Genomic DNA, 17,518 nt, shown 5'->3' on the forward strand with positions numbered 1-17,518 from the left:
GCCCAGCCGATTTGCGGTTATGGAAAAAGGGTGCGCACGTGCGCACGTGCTAACCAATACCCTCGCTGACCACTACAATCTGCAGGTCAACATGGTGTCATTCGGCATACTTAATATGAGCGTTATCGGCCCAGCGGATCCCCAGATATGGAGAAGGGGTACGCACGTGCGCACGTGCAAATCAATGTCTTTGCCAACCCGTGCAAACTGCTTATAACATGGTGTTATTCAGCATACAAAATATGAGCGCTATCGGCCCAGCGGATCCCCAGACATGGAGAAGGGGTACGCACGTGCGCACATGCAAATCAATGTCTTTGCCAACCCGTGCAAACTGCTTATAAACATGGTGTTATTCAGCATACAAAATATGAGCGCTATCGGCCCAGCTGATCCACAGATATGAAAAAGGGGTACGCACGTGCGCACGTGCAAATCAATGTCTTTGCCAGCCCGTGCAACATGCCTAAAAACATAGTGTTTTTCACCATCCTTAATATGAACGTTATCAGCCCAGCGGATCCCCAGATATGGAAAAGGGGTACGCACGTGCGCACGTGCAAATCAATGTCTTTGCCAGCCCGTGCAATATTCATACTTACATGGTGTCCTCTAGCATACAAAATATGAGCGCTATCGGCCCAGCAGATCCCGAGATATTAAAAAGGGGTGTGCACGTGCGCACGCGCTGAAGGAATTCAAAACCGTTCAAAGGTCACCGGATGTGTAGTGGGCACCCAGCCAAAACAACAAACAAATTTTGAGCTGTATCGCTTCAGCCGTTCCCGAGTTATGGAATGACGAGCTCTTCTGGAACCTCTCACGTCGCACGTGGCACGCGCTGTAACAGGCACTCATGAGTTTTATGGATATGACAGTTCCATGAAGAAAGGATACATCCCCTCTCCAAAGAAGACCGCTCATCAAACAGTCAAACCGTTTTGGAAATACATGTCAACAATAGTCATTACGGCGGCCGGTCGGGCCGAAAAGTTCAATTTTCCCAACTTCTGTTACGTTCCGTAACGAGTACGGTGGACGCTGCCAGTTTACGGCGGCTGGTTGCCACATTTCAACTTCGTCTAGAAAAGTCGCAATGCTTGGGGAATCTTGAGAAATGTCTAGCTCATTACGGCCGTAACGGTTACGGCGTCATTACGGATCCGGTGTGAACCACGCATTATTTGCTTCCACTTACAAGTGTGGTTTTTGGGGCTGATTTCGAGTTTAGCGCCCGTTTGAACCGTTTGAAGTAGTTTTGATAAATGGTGGTAATGTAACATGTTACGAAGCTATCGTTGGTGGTTGTCAGTCACCCACTCTAGATGGCCGGCAGGAAGCCTGCTGGTCGACCTGACCTGACCCGACCCGATCTACCCAAAATGCATGGAGTCATCATTTTTGTTCAAGACTAACATCAAACTCGTACTCGGGACCCCGATAACAGCTACGGCTCGCTAAGTTCTAGCAGACGGCCAGATTTTTCCTACTTTTGGGCGTTGACCTAAGATGACCCGGCCAAGACCTTGAAATTGGGCATCATTGGCTTTCTCTCATCACGGGCAGCATTCTCGCTCTTCCACGAAACTCTACCTCGATCAGGGGCCGGAAGCATGCCTTAGCGTTACGTTGGTAAGCGTTTTACCTTAGCGACCCGTAAAATACGAATAAGAGCTAGCCTACAGCAACACAGAAAGCGTATTCGATAGCTTTTTTAAAGCTCTTTCGCCAACTTCGCCTCAGATATGAATTCGGGTCTATGGCTTGTGTACCATAGAGTTCAAACAGCTAAACGGACGGATTTTGCCGAAACATTTGTTATGTAACAACCTATGATTCAGTGAATGTGTGCCAATATTCATGTTAGTGAATATGCCAACATTCAACAGTGAAATGTGCCAACATTCATGTTATCACCATCGTTTTTGTTTCGTCGAAACACGTCGCATGGCTTACAATTTGAACTTGAATAGAAAACTTGACATCAGGTAAAGGTCATGACCTGACTAGAAAAGAACCTGCTACATATGGATCGATCTGTGTTACTAAGCTGAACACACTCCAGGTGCTGTCATCGCTCTACAACGTCTCCATTAAAAGTTGTTGTCGAAAATGTGTTAGAGACCTTTGATGACCTAATCACTGGCCATTCCAGTCACCATTGGTCATTAGCTGCACCTTGTCTCTAAAATGAACAAGGTGCCATGGCTACAAAAGAATCTAGCGTTTTTAGCATATTCTTTCAAAGCAGAAGGCATCGTGCTTTTTCCCATATCTTATCATGATTGGTGAGGTCACATAGCTATTTGACCTGACTTCACTTCTCAGATGTAAAATCCCAGATCCATGAACTGTTGGCACTTATAATCCCATTCATTACACCAAATTTCAGACTTACAGGAGTCAGGAGATAATCTATAGGAATGACAAGATTGCAGTTTTAAGAGGCATTAAAACTGAACTTGCCATGACATTGTGACTTGACCTCAGGTGACCTGTGCTTGATTTTTGTGCACGATGCAAAATTGATGTACAATAAGATATACCGCTGCTTTCGCGGCGCTTTTCTCCGGGCACACGAAAAAACCGGGAATGTGGCTAAAAACACCCCTACCCATCAACACGAAGACCGGAAACCCGACCCCCCCACTCAAAAATCCGTGGCGACGCCCCTGATCATATACTATAGCATTTATATAAAACATCTACTGACGCATATGTATAGCTTCTTTTCGGATCATTCTCTGGGATGTAAATATGCTACTCGAAAGTCGAGTAACATATTTACATCCCAGAAAATCAACCGAAAAGAAGCTATACATATGTAATTTCCTGGGGAAAAAAAATGACTTTTAAAAAATCAGAACAATCTATTGACGCATCAGACGTAACAACTCGGTACGTAAAACATCACATTTGGAAGGCTGCATCAGCGTCCATACCGGTAGTTTTAACCTTCATTGTGATACATAAAGTTAAGCCAATTACATCAAATTAACTTATCGAATTTAATATTTCATTGATATATTTAATTGAGATTTTCCTTTCATGGCAGCAGTATTTAGCCTTCGATTTATTTTTCATGCTTCGCTTTTGTTCCCGTTTCAATGCATGCAATGTTCGTGTTTGGTGCTCGGAAGTAGGTATGAAAAGCTTCATATGGTTCCGAGGGCCTATTTTTATCACTCCAGATTGGTCGCCGTTTTTCTTACACCACCCGTCAACCGCGAACTGGCTGGCAAGGAACCCGGCGATTAAACATAATCAACCGGGGGATCTAGTCGGGACAACGAGAACTTACCTTGTATTTCAGTGTCTTGAGGATCCGGACCTCGGAGTTGACCACGCTCTCCAGACTGTAGCAGTGCTTCACCTCTCGCAGAAGGCTCTTGACTCTCTTCGTGGTGAGGATCTGTAAACGGCAGAGGCGCAGACAAATGACATAAATGGCGGGCCATGACCAAATAAGGGACTATAGGGGGAATTAAAGCCCAATGAGAAAAACACCTAAGCCACGGTTAGAGTTCCAACTGTAAACTTCAGTTTCGCTATACGAGCTATTGAATTAAAGAAAAGGGCCGGGTCTTTTAATTTCACATGGACGTTGCATCATGATTCCAGTTTACATTATTAACGTTCCCGTCAACCAGCGTTCCAATGAGCCTGTGATTGCTTCGGAATATCAATATCCGTACCTTGTAATGAAGTGCCAGCTTAGACGATATTTGTATGCATGAAAGCATCCTCAGAATGGCCTGGCTTCGTATGCGTTCTAGCAAGTTCTTCCACTCTTTTTGCCGGCTGTCCCGTTCTACCTTGGTTACAATGTACTGGTGCATCTCCGCCATATGTGTCTCCATAAACCTGGGGAGCACACGCACAAACACGGTTATACAACGTCAATTACGAGTCAATGCAAACGAAACCTACTTTAAAAAATGATTATCACTAAAGATAAAAAGTCAGGTCGACCACATCCGCATCTGAAACGACGTAAGAGCGACTTCTGAACTACATATTCAACCAAAAGTTATCTTTACATTTTCCCGTTTATATCACCGCTGTAACTTCCACAAAAGTTCGACGCGGCAATTGAACCGGCGCGTTATGTGCTCAGTCTCAAAGCGGAACAAGTGATCATCATTATCATCACAGGCCAGGATTTATCGATAAATCGTCATACATAACTAAATTTCGTACCATTTTACTATGAACTGATTGAACTTGCTGAACTGGTCGATCTGACTGGTCTGACTGAACCGATTGAACCAACTGAATGAACTGATCTGCCCACTGGCTGAATGAACGGCCCACTCACCGCTCGAAGAGCTGAAGCGCCCGGAAGAAGACGGACGGAGGCTGCCCGAGCCGCCGAGTGAAGTACAGCAGCAGGTGGCCGGTCTCCGGGGCGCCAAACACCCCGTAATGGGCCAGCAGGTCATCGGCGGGCAGCGCGGCCGGCTGGCGCAGCGTCTGACCCCACTCTTGTAGTAACACGTCTGGGTGAGCGATACAGAGATCACGGTCACTGTGTCTGTCACAGTGGCCAGTCACACATGCCGACAGGTCACAGTAACACACAGACATGGATACAGACACACAGACACAGCGTTCACACTTACACCAACACGGTGGTCAACCACACAAACGCAGGGGTCGCAACCACACTGACACAAATCAAAATGTCACGGTAACACAAACACAGTCACACAGTCACAGGCACAGATACAATACACACACCTTTTCATCGTACGGTAAAACGGTATAAACGGGCGACTTTTCTGAGTGGTCCACTCACCTAGAGCCGAGTCGTCGATCAGTTTAGAGTGATCCAGGGAGTACTGCGCCGCTCCGTCGGTACTGCTCTGGGCCGGGTCGGCCATCACGGCAGTCGGACGCTTCCTGATCTTGGTTTGGCTGGTCAGGTCAGGTCAGCAGCGCACAGAACGATCCGTGACCCCAGACCTGGAAAACAGAACACGACGTTTTAAGTATATGCTAAAGTCAAAATCCATGCGATACGTTTTAGACAAAAAAAAAGTCCTATTTTCTTCCATACGATCCCTCGTGTGCTTAGCTTCGCCTGTCTACCGTCTAGCATTCAGCTAAGCTATCGTGGCAAACTAAGGCTGAGAGACGCTCAAGTTTGACCATCGCTGGCGCAGTGGGAGGGTGACATGACCTCATCCTCCCGGCTCCTCTGAGGCTTTTTGGATACCGTACCGTTTGTCAGTGCCAGCTGAAATATCCAGAATCCTTCAAAGTAGATACTCTTTGCCGTCGCTCTTGTGTCAGATCAAGTGACATAAATGTAGGTAAGTCACGTGCTTTAGGAAAGAAAATGGGACTCGATGTACAAGTTTATTACACATCAAGTGCAATATGATATTAGAGATATGGCTCGAGATATCGAGCCTTATTTTTTTCCTCGGCACGTGACATACATTTAGGGATGTCTTTTTGATTTGATGGACACGAGACATTTCGCAAAGGTCACTTCCGCTTACACAGGTCACGGAGCTATAACGTCATGAATGGCCGACTGGCTTCAGAACACCTTTGCCATCAAAAACAACCTGAATGGCACTTGATCAGCAAAAAAGTCACGATGGACAAGATGAAATGGAAAGAAGATGGACGGGTAGGTAGTCATCGTTACACCGTCCATTGACATCTTTGATGGATGGATCCTTTTTTGCCGCCATGCTGCGAATGGCTGACGATCTGCCCGGACACTGGAGAGGGTAGCGTGGAACTGGTTGTCATGGTATTGTTATCATGCTAGTAGGCATAGGATGGGTATGGAGAAGATACCGACGGTCCAGCCGGCTTAGAAGATAAGTGGGATGCAGATTAACCCCAGTAGACTGTGTTCGATGACGGTGCTGACTGCTGAGGCGACCGGTCTCCGTGCCTCTCTCGTGATCGTTGGTGGAAAGGTGTCCGTCGTAAGGCCATCAAGAGGAAAGTTCGAGCGGCATGCTGACCTCAGCGTTGTACAGCGAATTCACACCTCTGACACCCTGCTGGTAGCAGCCCGAACTAGGCCTGGGCGGCCACCGCGACTCCCAGCACACTATTTGTTTACGCTCACCTCACCCAAGGGAAGCTGACAAGAGGGGAGGGCCGGTGGGACCACGACCTGCTCTGTGCTCGCTATTCAGCCCGAGGTACGGTACAAAGCAGCCGGTAAGCGTAGCGAGAGTGGAGCCGCGACTTCCCGTCCGCATTTCTCACGTGGCGCCGGCCCGTCTACGGTCGGCGCCGGCCCGTGTGTCCATCTGAGCCGTCTGTCCAGCGGCGGTCGGCGCCGGGCCCGCTCCAGGTCGGCCGCTGACGCCGCCCCTGGCACACCGTCAGCTGACGGCAGCGGCTCGGCGGCGCTCGGCGGCGGCCGGCGCGCCGCAGTATTGACGCGGCCGGCGCGCGGACGGACGAGTGCGGCTCGGTGCGAGCTGAGCGGGCCCGGTGCCGGCGGGCGGCATGGCCGAGCGGGGCGATCAGCCGCCGGCGGAGAGCCCCTCTTCGGAGGAGGGTGCCGCGTCCGAGGCGCCGCCGGCCGCCCGGCCCATCGAGGACCTGCTCAACAAGATCCGGCTGGCAGAGGAGGAGAGGTGAGTGACGCGGGCCGGCGCGGGTCTCCTCTCACCGGGCATAGGGACTGGACTACGGCACGCCGCGATAGCCCCCCCCCCCCACTCCCTCCCCTGGCCATCAGAGACGAGAGGATTCCTCATTCCGCCCCGGCCGAAAGGGCTAACTCTACCACCACATAGCCTGTGTTGCCCCATCCCAGTATAACTTAATCGAGTGTCTCACTCTCCACCTCTTTGTCACTCGCGCGAGAGACATTCCAGCGAGCGAGGAATGTGAGCGTCGATAAGCAAAACAAACGAAAGGATCGGCCCAAACCTCGAGATAGGAAGGTTCCGTCTCGAGAGCATCAGCATCGATTCACTGGGGACCTAATACGAGCACATGCGTGTTGGCTGATAGCCAGCAGGTGTATTGACGGGCTAGTGTTTACCTTCCACTCGCTCGACCCTCAAGAACTGGACATAAGCCGGTCGTGAGTCAACGGATACGGAAAACGGTCGCCGCGCGGCCTGCGTCACGCCGCGGTGTGAACGGGACTCGAAGGCGAGGAGCTTAGGGACCGGTCGGACATTATTTGCAGAGACCCTGGGCTGGCGATCGTGCCGTGCTGACCCCTCCCCTCCCCCACCATTAGCCTCCTCAATCGATATAGCCTGTGAGGAGGCGAGCCGCACCGCCCTCTGACCGCTGACCGTGCGGTAGGGGGCAGCGGGTCTGCCTGCTCCGCCTGCTCTCCCAGCCTGCACAGCGCACGGCGCCGCACCTCCCGGCGACTTCACGGTCGGCCGGCGCGGCGCGGTCCGACGGCATGACAACAGTCCGGCCGCGGGCGCTAATCGTTCCCCGAGCCAGCACCGTCAGCAGCGCCAGCGCACACAGCCGCTATTTGAGTTCGGAAGTGGCCAAAATGCGATAACTCGTTAACCAGTTGACATTTTGCCAAGCAATTTTTATTGTATGTGAAGTCAACCGTAAGGTCACATATGGGAACGTATGAGCATCCATACTCATACATCCTTGCCGTAAAAAATATTTTTGCTTGTAATCCGCGGATGACGGGTATATCCCATAACGTGGGTGACTCGGGAGGGGATTCTGCATAGCTTCCCTGCTGTCTTCGAAACTACTCGTTCAATACTAAAAGTTCAAACGGCTTCTGATAGGAATAGCTGACAAACGAAACCTAACTTTGTCACAAAAGGTCATGGAAAGGTCATGGGTCACACAAGGTCATGGAAAAGGTCATGGAAGGAAATGTAAACATTTTTAAGGTCATGCGACACATCTTTAATGGTCCATTTCGGCAAAAGCATCTAAAAATGATGTCATCTGGGTCGTCCGATTCGAAACTATTTCCATTCGACAAATGAAGGTCAGGTCACGGCGAGGTCAGAAAGGCCAAATTTTGAAGTTGAACATTTTCAACAAAAAAGATGTGCATCGGATGCAATTTGAGCTCTGGAACACGATGATGCTATTCGTTTTGGTTTTTGATGTCAAGAACGTACTGAAATTGCCTTTGCAATATCGAAAATTGTGATTAACCGACTACGGTAAAATGCAAAAGCCGATAACATTGCCATTTCTGAAGATATCTGGCTGAAACTTTCCCAAAGCAATGCAAATGTTACATACAAAAGCCAATAAGGTTCATTCTGGTCGATGGCTGCTCCCCAAAACTCTTAATGTTATCAACCATATCGGACATTCTTACGATGTTCTGTTGGCTGGCAGGGGCGGCGGATTCGGGGGGGCAGGGGGGGCAGCTGCCCCCCCTGGCAAACTCGTGGGGGGGCAAAAGTATCTTTTTGCCCCCCCATAATTTGTGACAAAGCTTAGACAAAAAACCATATACCTGATTATGCTGTTCGATCATCTGAAGATGTAACCAGATGCCCATATACTTTATCATACGTTGCCTTTCTTAAATGGCAAGCGTTCGCGTTCAATTGAAGTTTTCCTCTCTTCAACCTAGTTTTAGAGGCATTATAAGCGTCAACGTGACGCAGCGGCAACCCAGGCCTTCAGTGATCGCTTACAGGGGCGACAGATACGGGGTGGCAGAGGAGGCATCGTCCCCTAAGAAACTTTTGGAGGAGGGGCAAACGTATATTCTTGCCCCTCCATAATTTGTGCCCTAAACATGAGGAAAATTTCCATAACCTGATATTGCAGCTATGCGCTCCTACAGTTTGTCCAACGGTGCCTTTTGAATATGTGTAAATGCTAACCATTTCCGCTTTATATCATTTTTTTTTTGTCTTTTCAGATTCGATTTAGAGATATTTTAAGTGTGCAAGAGACGCAACTCATACCTTCAGTGGCTGTTTGCCGCTATTTTGTACCTACATAAATGCCAAATCGCAAGCGAGCGGAGACGGAAGGGCTAGCCATTCGCTTGCGGGTAGTTAGGACTAATGAGCGCTCATAATAAGCCACTCCCCGGATTTTTTTTCGAGCGCAACAGTTTCCAGCGCATAAAATGGTAAACGCCGAGGTCGTACACATTTACCACATTGACCAATGCACGGTATGGTATGACACCCAAAGGCCAGTCATCAGAGATCTGCTTTGGGCATTCGGAGGCCGGTGTGGGGCCAGTGTAAACACTGGATGTTCACAGTTCAGTATCCGCTTTATTTCAATTTCACTATTAAAAAAAGTAAAAATTAATGTTGGAAACTTTTGAGGGTTAGGGTACTGCTCATAAGTGGGCCCCATCTGTCTAAAAGCTGGCTATAGAATAAAGAGCATCAAACACGAACAGTAGCGGCGGAACACCTTCAATTAAGGGGGGGAGGCACTGCCGACTTTTGGTCCCATTCTTTCCATGCAACACCCATAGCGCTAACGTTAAAATGCCAAAATCAAAGGGGGCACGGTGCCCCGGTGCCCTGCCCGTTCCGCCGCCTAGGAGCACGAAAGCAAAATCTAAGGCATTTGGGAAAAAATGAGTATGCCCTGCAGCGTCTGATAACTACCACCTTCCAGTGGGTCAAGCCAACGGGGCCCAAGTCTATAATGGCACTTAACGATAGCACTAACCTTGTCTCACTTTTCGTTGAAGTCTGTTCCGAATGGTTTCGGCCACAGACTGGCTGCACTGAGGTCGCTTGGTATGTGCAACTGTAATTAAAGCCACCTGAGACGCCCTGTCACCAGGCTGCTGAAGCTGGGTTGGAAATGCTTCGTCTTTGCAGATATCACTGAGGCCATTCTTATAAAGAAAAAGGACGGAGGGACGGAAGGAAAAAAAGAACTCAATGAATTAAACGATTCCGTCCTTATTGGTTATCATAAAGGTTCCGTCCCTCTACCCCTCCCCCTTCGTTGTTTTGCTAGGATGCGTTTTTCGTCTAAATGATCAAGAGCTTTAGTAAATGAAACAGGAATTATTTTCTGCAATATTTTCTTATAAATTTCGTCACAAAGAATGCAATAAGACTAAGAAAATACTGTGTAATCGCTATACAGGTATAATAAAATGAGAACCTGCAATTATTTGGGATCATATTTGAATTTTTATGGGACCGGGGGGCTGTTGTCTGCTACGATACATAGCATTGGCTACGATCAAGGATATAATAGATAGGCGAAGTATGTAATATGTTGTAGTCTCTCCTGCTAGGCTGAAACCCACCAAAGATTGTTTTTGCGTATAAATGTGGTAATGCCTATGTCTTACTCAGTGATAGGGTGTCTAATAAGCGGTAAGGGAACAACGCATGGACACCCTGAGTTAGCGTGGCGGCTCGGGACAGGCGGTAGAGGTAAAAGAGGAGGGGATACTGATAAGGCATCTTATCGCTCTAGGGGACGACGCGGCGCGCGGCGAACGCGCGCGGCGGCACGGGATGAAAGGGAGGGAAAGAGGGAAGGAGTAGGTAGAGAGAGAGAGAGAGACGGGGGGCGCAGGTGTTGTTTTGACGAACTGACGCTAAAGAGGGGGGAGGGGGAGCGGGGGAAGAAATGGCCTGTGGATCTTCTCTGTGAGTGGGGACAGTGAGGACAGTCCAGCGAGAGCGCTTGAGCGTGGCGGAGTGTATACGAATTTCTCTGCGTGCAAACAAGAACTTTAGTGCTAACGAGAAGTTGTAGTGCCACGTGACTCAGACCTCCAACCGTGATACCAGTCGAGGCGCCAGAGGACACAGGATACAGGCCAGGTGAGGGTGGAGCTATTGGGAGGCAGTTGCAAACAGTAAACACCTACCACTTACTGGATATTGCATCTCAAAGTGTCCAATCCTGCCTGTTACCTAATGTGTATGCCCGATAAACAACGATAGCTGCAGAACGATAAGGTGGCGGTCTATAGGTACTTGGTCTGCATGTCAAATTGACTAATTTTCGTGTGAAATAACTCCCGACCAATGTCATACAGTTCACATATCGATTAGCATGCAGTCTGAAACACATTTCGCACAAGTTGCTCTCGTAACCAGCTAAATATCGTATCAATGCCGTAAAAAAGCGCTGCTGAAGAGCAGCGCTATTTCTGATGCGTTATTTTTCACGAACAACGCAAAGTCTTACGTCACCAGAGGCGTCTTTGTCTCTTTATGATACGGAAACGCGTCCTTTTGGGTGGGGGTAGCGTCAATCTGGCTTCGTTCTTTTAACGGGTTCCGTCTTTCGTCTTCGTCCTTTTATGATAACCAAATTCCGTCTAATCTCAGAAATGACGGAGCGTCCCTCCGTTCTTTTCTTTCTGGCCGCTGATTCTCGAGTGCCTGAACCGGTAGATGTCGTGGCAAAATTTGATGTAATAATTTGAACCTTACCGCAGTCAGCGCACCCTAAAGCCCTAATAAAGAAACGCCCCACCCAGAGCTTCTGGATTCTCGTTCCAGGCTACCGTTCCTTCACTCCAGCCCGCCGCCGCGCTCCCTCATCTGTCTCAGAAATATAGAGGATTGAGGAAGGTTAAACGGAAATCGAACGTAAAATGAACAGAGGAAATGGTAACGAGTTACCTCATTGAAGAATAGCGCTCGCCTACTTCAAAAGGGTTGGCGCCGTTCTTCAGCATCTGATATGCGATCGGGTTATGGCACAATTTTTCCCATGGGAGCTTTTTTCTAATAGGTACAGCAATACGAAAAGCGTTACATCGTCCACTGGCGGATCCAGGGAGCGGGCATTTAAAGCAAATATTTACTCCCCCTCCCCCTGGCCCCTGCATCGCCCGAAATAGACAAAACGTACCTTATGTTTCCTAATAATAACACTTTTATCAGTATTTTTTTTTTGCTTCTTACTGTTCAGCAGTAAAAAGCAAAAAAAGGAGCATGCAAAAGGCTCCTCCCCATAAGGAATCGAAATCCGAGGAGTTTTTGGATTTGGGACACTTTTGGGGGGGGGGGGGTATGTCCACTACAATGTCGAAAACGCCTTTCTGGATCCGCCTATGACATCATCTCGACTGGGACCTTGCCCCCCCACGCCAAAATCGAATCCGCCGCCACTGTTGGCTGGATGTCTTTTTGCTTTATTGAATTTGATCAGACTACATTCAGTTAAAGGAAATAGTTCACTTTTTAACATGGGTTTTGAACTGGAATAGCAGTTCCGTAGCTTGGGCTGAGACGAGCATAAATCAGGAGCTTTTACAGCCCAACGATCACCCTAGGCAAAGATATTCTATTTCTCGTCCCGAAAAAGGTGTCTTGCGTTGAGGATGTGTGCCTTGCATATATTTCCATCCAGTATGAAAAGAGCATGGGTCCCGAAAATTCTTCAGAAACTAGAGAAATTATCTACGAGAACTCTAGAGAAATTCTCGTACTGATCAATTAGGACATTCAGGGGAACATTATCAGATCGAGCAGATCGCCCAAATGCCGGTGGCTGCGATAATTTCTCTGTTTCTGAAGAATTTTCGGGACCCATGCTCTTTTCATACTGGATCGCGTGTGCCTTACAGAAACTGAAAAGTTCTTCCTATATCAAAATATAGAAAAAAAATATTTTGTTATAAAAAGGTTTTATTTTCTTTGCTGATTATTTTGAACATAAAAAATCATAAATCGTTGCAAAAAAAAATAATTTCGTGAAAGTGAACTATTTCCTTTAAGACGACGTACATTTATTGGTCACCAGAAAGTATGCCCACAAGTCAATCGACAACCGACAACCAACAAATGCAATCGACACGAGCGTCGAGCACCCCTCAGCACAAGCAACTGCCGGGAGCGATTAGACGGACCGCGCTCCTCTCTCGCAGCTGATTGGTCAGCTGCCGAACCGCACGGACGTCAGCTGCACGGCCGCCGCCCGGCCGACCTGACCGGGGTCGGCCGGGCGGCGACCTAGCGTCACTAAAACTGCAATAACTTTTGCCGGCAGTGTGATGCCGACCTAATTTTTTCAGCAAATGAATAACAATTGTACGGTATATGTTATGGACGTTGTCTCGATGTGAAGCACGCTGTGCGTTTTTTGGTAGGCCTATGTAAATATTGAAATCCTCAAGCCCTTCTGCTTTGTGCAAGTGTGCAACAATTAGCTTACAATAACTGAGTGGGAAGTTTTTTAGATGCACTTTTGTTACCAATGGATTCCGCACATTTTCCCCTTTCAGCTGATATCTTACTTACGCATGTTCAAGCAAAGAATATGACAGGAGACTCGTCAACATTTACATGAAAATCGCAGCACAAGTTCGGCCTCACGTAGCAAAACAAAACGGTGTACTTTGGGAGCCCACCAATATGTGCCAGAATGAGTAATATTTTTTCTGGATGATATTTTATACAGTCTGATCAATTTACGACCAGAAAATGTGAGAAAATCACATTTTAAAATTTGTCGAAAATTAGGGTATTGGCCACTTCTGAACCCAGATAGCGGCTGTGTGCAGCGCCGTGCCGTGACCGGCGGATCGTGGGCCGCGCCGGACTGGCGGGAGGCGAGCACGGACTGCTGAGGTCGAGATCGATCAACTGAGCAGACCCAGTCACCATTACACCCGCCTCCGCCGGCTAGTGCTGAGCAAATGTTGACTGGGCCTCGGATGACCGCCGCTATCCCCTGCTCCTTCAGCGCTGCGAGCGCCCCTTCCCCGCTACCCAGGCCCAGTCGTATGGGTATGCAACAGCCAACAGTGGCCGCATTGGCTGGTTGCACTGCAGATTATATCAGAGATAAGGCGACGAATCAGCAATTGGAGACGACGAAGGAATGTAAGGAAAACATCACTTTGTCACGGATCAAGAGTGATTGACGCGAATGGGAAATGCGTGAGTTCCCACGACCAAACAGGAGCAGCTCGTTTTTATCGTCAAATCATATTTCTTACGGTGCAGCTTTGTCGTCCATCCAGTGAGCTATGCATTAGACTGCAGGAGAGACCTATGCAACCGCACTATAGGACACACGCACGCATAAATCAAGGTTTTATCAGCATAGCCTTGATAACAAAGTAAAGAAGAAGGCATGCGGCCAGTCAACACCGTTTAGACTGGCATGCACAAAACAAAGAGTGGTGGACCGCCTGAGACGGTCTTTGTCTGAGCTGTCTTTGTCAGGCAGCGTCGGATGCGCAGCGCGCCGGGCCAAGGCTGTCCGGCACAAGTCGCCCCCGACTGGCACTGATAGTGGACGCCGCTTCTCACTTCCGTCGCCGCCAGATATCAGTCCGGCACGCATTTCCGGCGCCCAGGATATAGAGAATGGACTGTCCGAGCCAGTCTAAGGAAGACACAAAGCGGAGAGACCGACAGAGACAGAGATAAGGACGGACAGACGGACGACGGGCGGGGACTGCGCATCCGTCCCGCCGCCCCGCGGAGTGGACCATTCTGGACACCAGTAGTGCAGCGGTGACCAGCACTCTGGACACTAAGCCGTCTCACAGAGCTACCAGCGGGCCGTACCGTGAATCTTACTCACCACACGTGTCTCCTTGAGACAGCAGCCCCCTGCCACCGTCAGTCAGCAGCACCACAGACACGGACCACGCCGCCCAGCCGCCAGGAGTCTGACTCCACGCAGCGGTCAAGGTCAGGCTAGGTCATGTGACCGGGCACTTGGCCATCTGCCAAAACGCACACAACAGCGTGCGGCTGTCGTGCATTCAAATCGCTGTCGTTATGCATTCGAATAAAAATAATGCTAGCTGGGTAGGAAGTACAACGATTAAAATATTTTGAGTTGCCATGAACAGGCATTCAGTGAGAGGTTAGTTTGGCAAAATATTGTTCAAACACCAGCTTCAAGTTTTTATTGGTAGCTTTCGGAAGCGTTACAGCTTCCTTCGTCAGCCTTGGATAGAATTCTTAAAAAGACAGATAAACACGTAAATACAAAACAATTCAAAATTCAAAAAACGCCACTTAAACTTAAAGTGGCGCAGATATTCGAGAAAAGCTCGTTTCGTAATTCGTAGCGTTCCACTTCGTTGACGAATTCGCGTACATGAGTAAGCACAATAAACAAAAATACACCGCACGAACATTGAACTATCATTTAGTCGCCTAGCCGAGCACACGATACACATCTGCCACCATGACACCAGGTTTCACATTCAGCACATTTCCTCTCGCCTTGTCGATAAAAATACCCTCTTTGATTTTCCGTTTCCTCCAGTCAGACTCGTAAGCTAAAACTTTCACATCTCCCCAAGCGACACAGTGGCCCGTTTCTATAACATGTTTGGCTAGTCCTGAATGATTCTCGTCCAAGTTGCGTATCGCCCTCTTGTGCTCTGTTTCTCTCGCTCTAATACTACGACACGTTTCTCCTATGTAAATTTTTCCACACGCACACTCATATTGGTAGACTAAGCCCGTCCTGTGACACATGTCCCTCTTGTCCTTGGGGTGCACCAGAAAGCTTTTCAAATTCCTCTCTGGCCTGGTAGCAACCCGGGCAAACGGTTTGACCGCGCGTGTAACTCTCTCCGTGACCCCCTGTAACTCTCTCCGTGAAACCTGGTGTCATGGTGGCAGATGTGTATCGTGTGCTCGGCTAGGCGACTAAATGATAGTTCAATGTTCGTGCGGTGTATTTTTGTTTATTGTGCTTACTCATGTACGCGAATTCGTCAACGAAGTGGAACGCTACGAATTACGAAACGAGCTTTTCTCGAATATCTGCGCCACTTTAAGTTTAAGTGGCGTTTTTTGAATTTTGAATTGTTTTGTATTTACGTGTTTATCTGTCTTTTTAAGAATTCTATCCAAGGCTGACGAAGGAAGCTGTAACGCTTCCGAAAGCTACCAATAAAAACTTGAAGCTGGTGTTTGAACAATATTTTGCCAAATGAATCCGTCCCAGCTCAACAACAACATATATAATCAGTGAGAGGTTACCAATAACCCAAATATATGATGTCATTGCAAGGCGGCTGGACGGAGCCATCCCACTTCCAGTCGCCAAGCGACGACCGGCCGTCTAACAACCGGTGGCCGGAGCAGCTGTAGTGTCCGGCAGCTGCGAACGGTGTCTGACTGACACGCCGGTGACCGGCAGCTGCAGCTGCATATTTCGTCCGCCAGGCGCCACCTGCAAGTGGAGTCACATATGGGCGGTCGGCAGCTGTGGAGTCGTGGACAGAGGCCCGTTCCGGTGAACGGCAGCAGGGAGCGGAGAACGAGAGCTGGGTACAGCGCCGTGCGATCCAACCGTGTGGTGGGACGGAGCTCACATTGGACAGAGCTCACATTTACTCAGAGCTCACACCAGGGCTTTCCTAGCTCCGGGGGAGGCTTCACCTTTGTGCCGTTTGAGAAACCTGTGGGAGTTGGCAATTCGTGGCAAAGGCATGTCGTAAAATTGCATCCAAGGCCCTACCTGCGATGGAACTAATTAATTGCGAAGGATCATGTCACTCCTTAGCAGGACAGCACAATCATCCCTTTGCCATGTCTGCAGTGCGATTTATCGAAGCAGCGTCACCTCTCTGTTGTGGCAGTGTGGTGTGGCAGAGTTGTCGTATAGTGTCCCAGGTGATCGGCCCGACCGCCGCGCCGCTCGGCCGCCGCCCGGCTCGGTCGGCCGTCCCAGTGCTGCGTCCAGCGCTCCGTGCGCCCTGTGTCACCCGGTATCACAGTGACACTATCTCGGAATACTAACGGCGCCGGCCGCCGATCCGGCCGCGATAGCAGCGTATATTGGGGCCGGCCAGCGTGCGCCACCCGCCGACTGGCACGGCACTAAATTAAATAGCCCGTCACGCCGTGCACGAGAGACGGTGGGTAGGGCGGCCTCTCGGGGCGGGCGGCGGACGGCCGAGCCCAGCTCCAGCGGCGCCTGCACGTTCTAGCCTCGCCTGCACGTTCTAGCCGCGCCTGCAGGTTCCAGCGCCGGTGCCGGTCCGTCGTGAGGCCAGTGGCTGGCCGGACTGCGGCTGGGAGCAGCCGGTAGTCACGCCGTCCGGCTGGAACGCTCCGTCAGCGGACACTGAGCCCGATAGCGCAGACAGGTAATGACCGGGAGGCGTGGAGGAACGTCGCCGACGGACGCACGGCAGGCATGATACGACATGGCGCACGGATTACCGAGACCCAGTGGCCCGCGACACTGACAGAGCGATGGCTGAGCTGAATCCGGCGTTTTTACGTCTGTATGATTTAGCTACATCAGGCGCTGATACGACGGTGCTGAGCTGGGGCCGGCGCTGGCACGGGAGCAGTCTAGAAGGACCGAGAAATCAGCTACACCTGATTTAGCTGAGCTGGATCCCACATGATATCACACTGGATCCAACGCTGACACAGCGATAGCCCGATAAGCTGGCGCAGCCAAGCACCTTGTGTGAACTCACGCCTTTCACAGCTGCAAAGACATTCCCCTAAATAGAGGGTGACTGGTAATCACTACAGGTTCCTTTGTGAGGGATAAAAGACCCAATGCAGTGTGACTGCTGAGTGGGTGTGACCCGCCATACGACAAAGGCTGTCAGGGGACCAAAGTGCAG

General features: G+C 49.6%; 2 protein-coding genes across 4 annotated transcripts in view; one reads left to right on the forward strand and one right to left on the reverse strand.

Annotated features, from left to right (window-relative positions):
• LOC122375392 (cyclin N-terminal domain-containing protein 1-like) overlaps positions 1 to 17,518 on the reverse strand; it is a 30,885-nt gene that overhangs the window by 4,975 nt on the left and 8,392 nt on the right. The window contains exons 1-5 of one of the 3 annotated variants that reach the window (XM_043354747.1): positions 14,491 to 14,573; positions 4,799 to 4,965; positions 4,319 to 4,499; positions 3,696 to 3,864; positions 3,302 to 3,412 (exon numbers count right to left, since the gene is read on the reverse strand). In XM_043354747.1, coding sequence (XP_043210682.1) covers positions 3,302 to 3,412; positions 3,696 to 3,864; positions 4,319 to 4,499; positions 4,799 to 4,883 — 546 coding nt within the window. In that variant the 5' untranslated portion in view covers positions 4,884 to 4,965; positions 14,491 to 14,573. Of the gene's footprint in view, positions 1 to 3,301; positions 3,413 to 3,695; positions 3,865 to 4,318; positions 4,500 to 4,798; positions 4,966 to 5,223; positions 5,328 to 14,490; positions 14,574 to 17,518 lie in introns of those variants that run through there. The other 2 variants (XM_043354749.1, XM_043354748.1) reach the window with 2 other exon arrangements.
• LOC122375391 (tripartite motif-containing protein 2-like) overlaps positions 6,406 to 17,518 on the forward strand; it is a 29,312-nt gene continuing 18,199 nt past the window's right edge. Inside the window, exon 1 of the mRNA XM_043354743.1 lies at positions 6,406 to 6,614. Coding sequence (XP_043210678.1) covers positions 6,484 to 6,614 — 131 coding nt within the window. The 5' untranslated portion in view covers positions 6,406 to 6,483. The remainder of the gene's footprint in view (positions 6,615 to 17,518) is intronic.

The sequence above is a fragment of the Amphibalanus amphitrite genome, unplaced genomic scaffold (genome assembly GCF_019059575.1).
Source record: "Amphibalanus amphitrite isolate SeventyFive unplaced genomic scaffold, NRLGWU_Aamphi_draft 001830F_arrow, whole genome shotgun sequence".
In the NCBI taxonomy this organism is placed as follows: domain Eukaryota; kingdom Metazoa; phylum Arthropoda; class Thecostraca; order Balanomorpha; family Balanidae; genus Amphibalanus; species Amphibalanus amphitrite.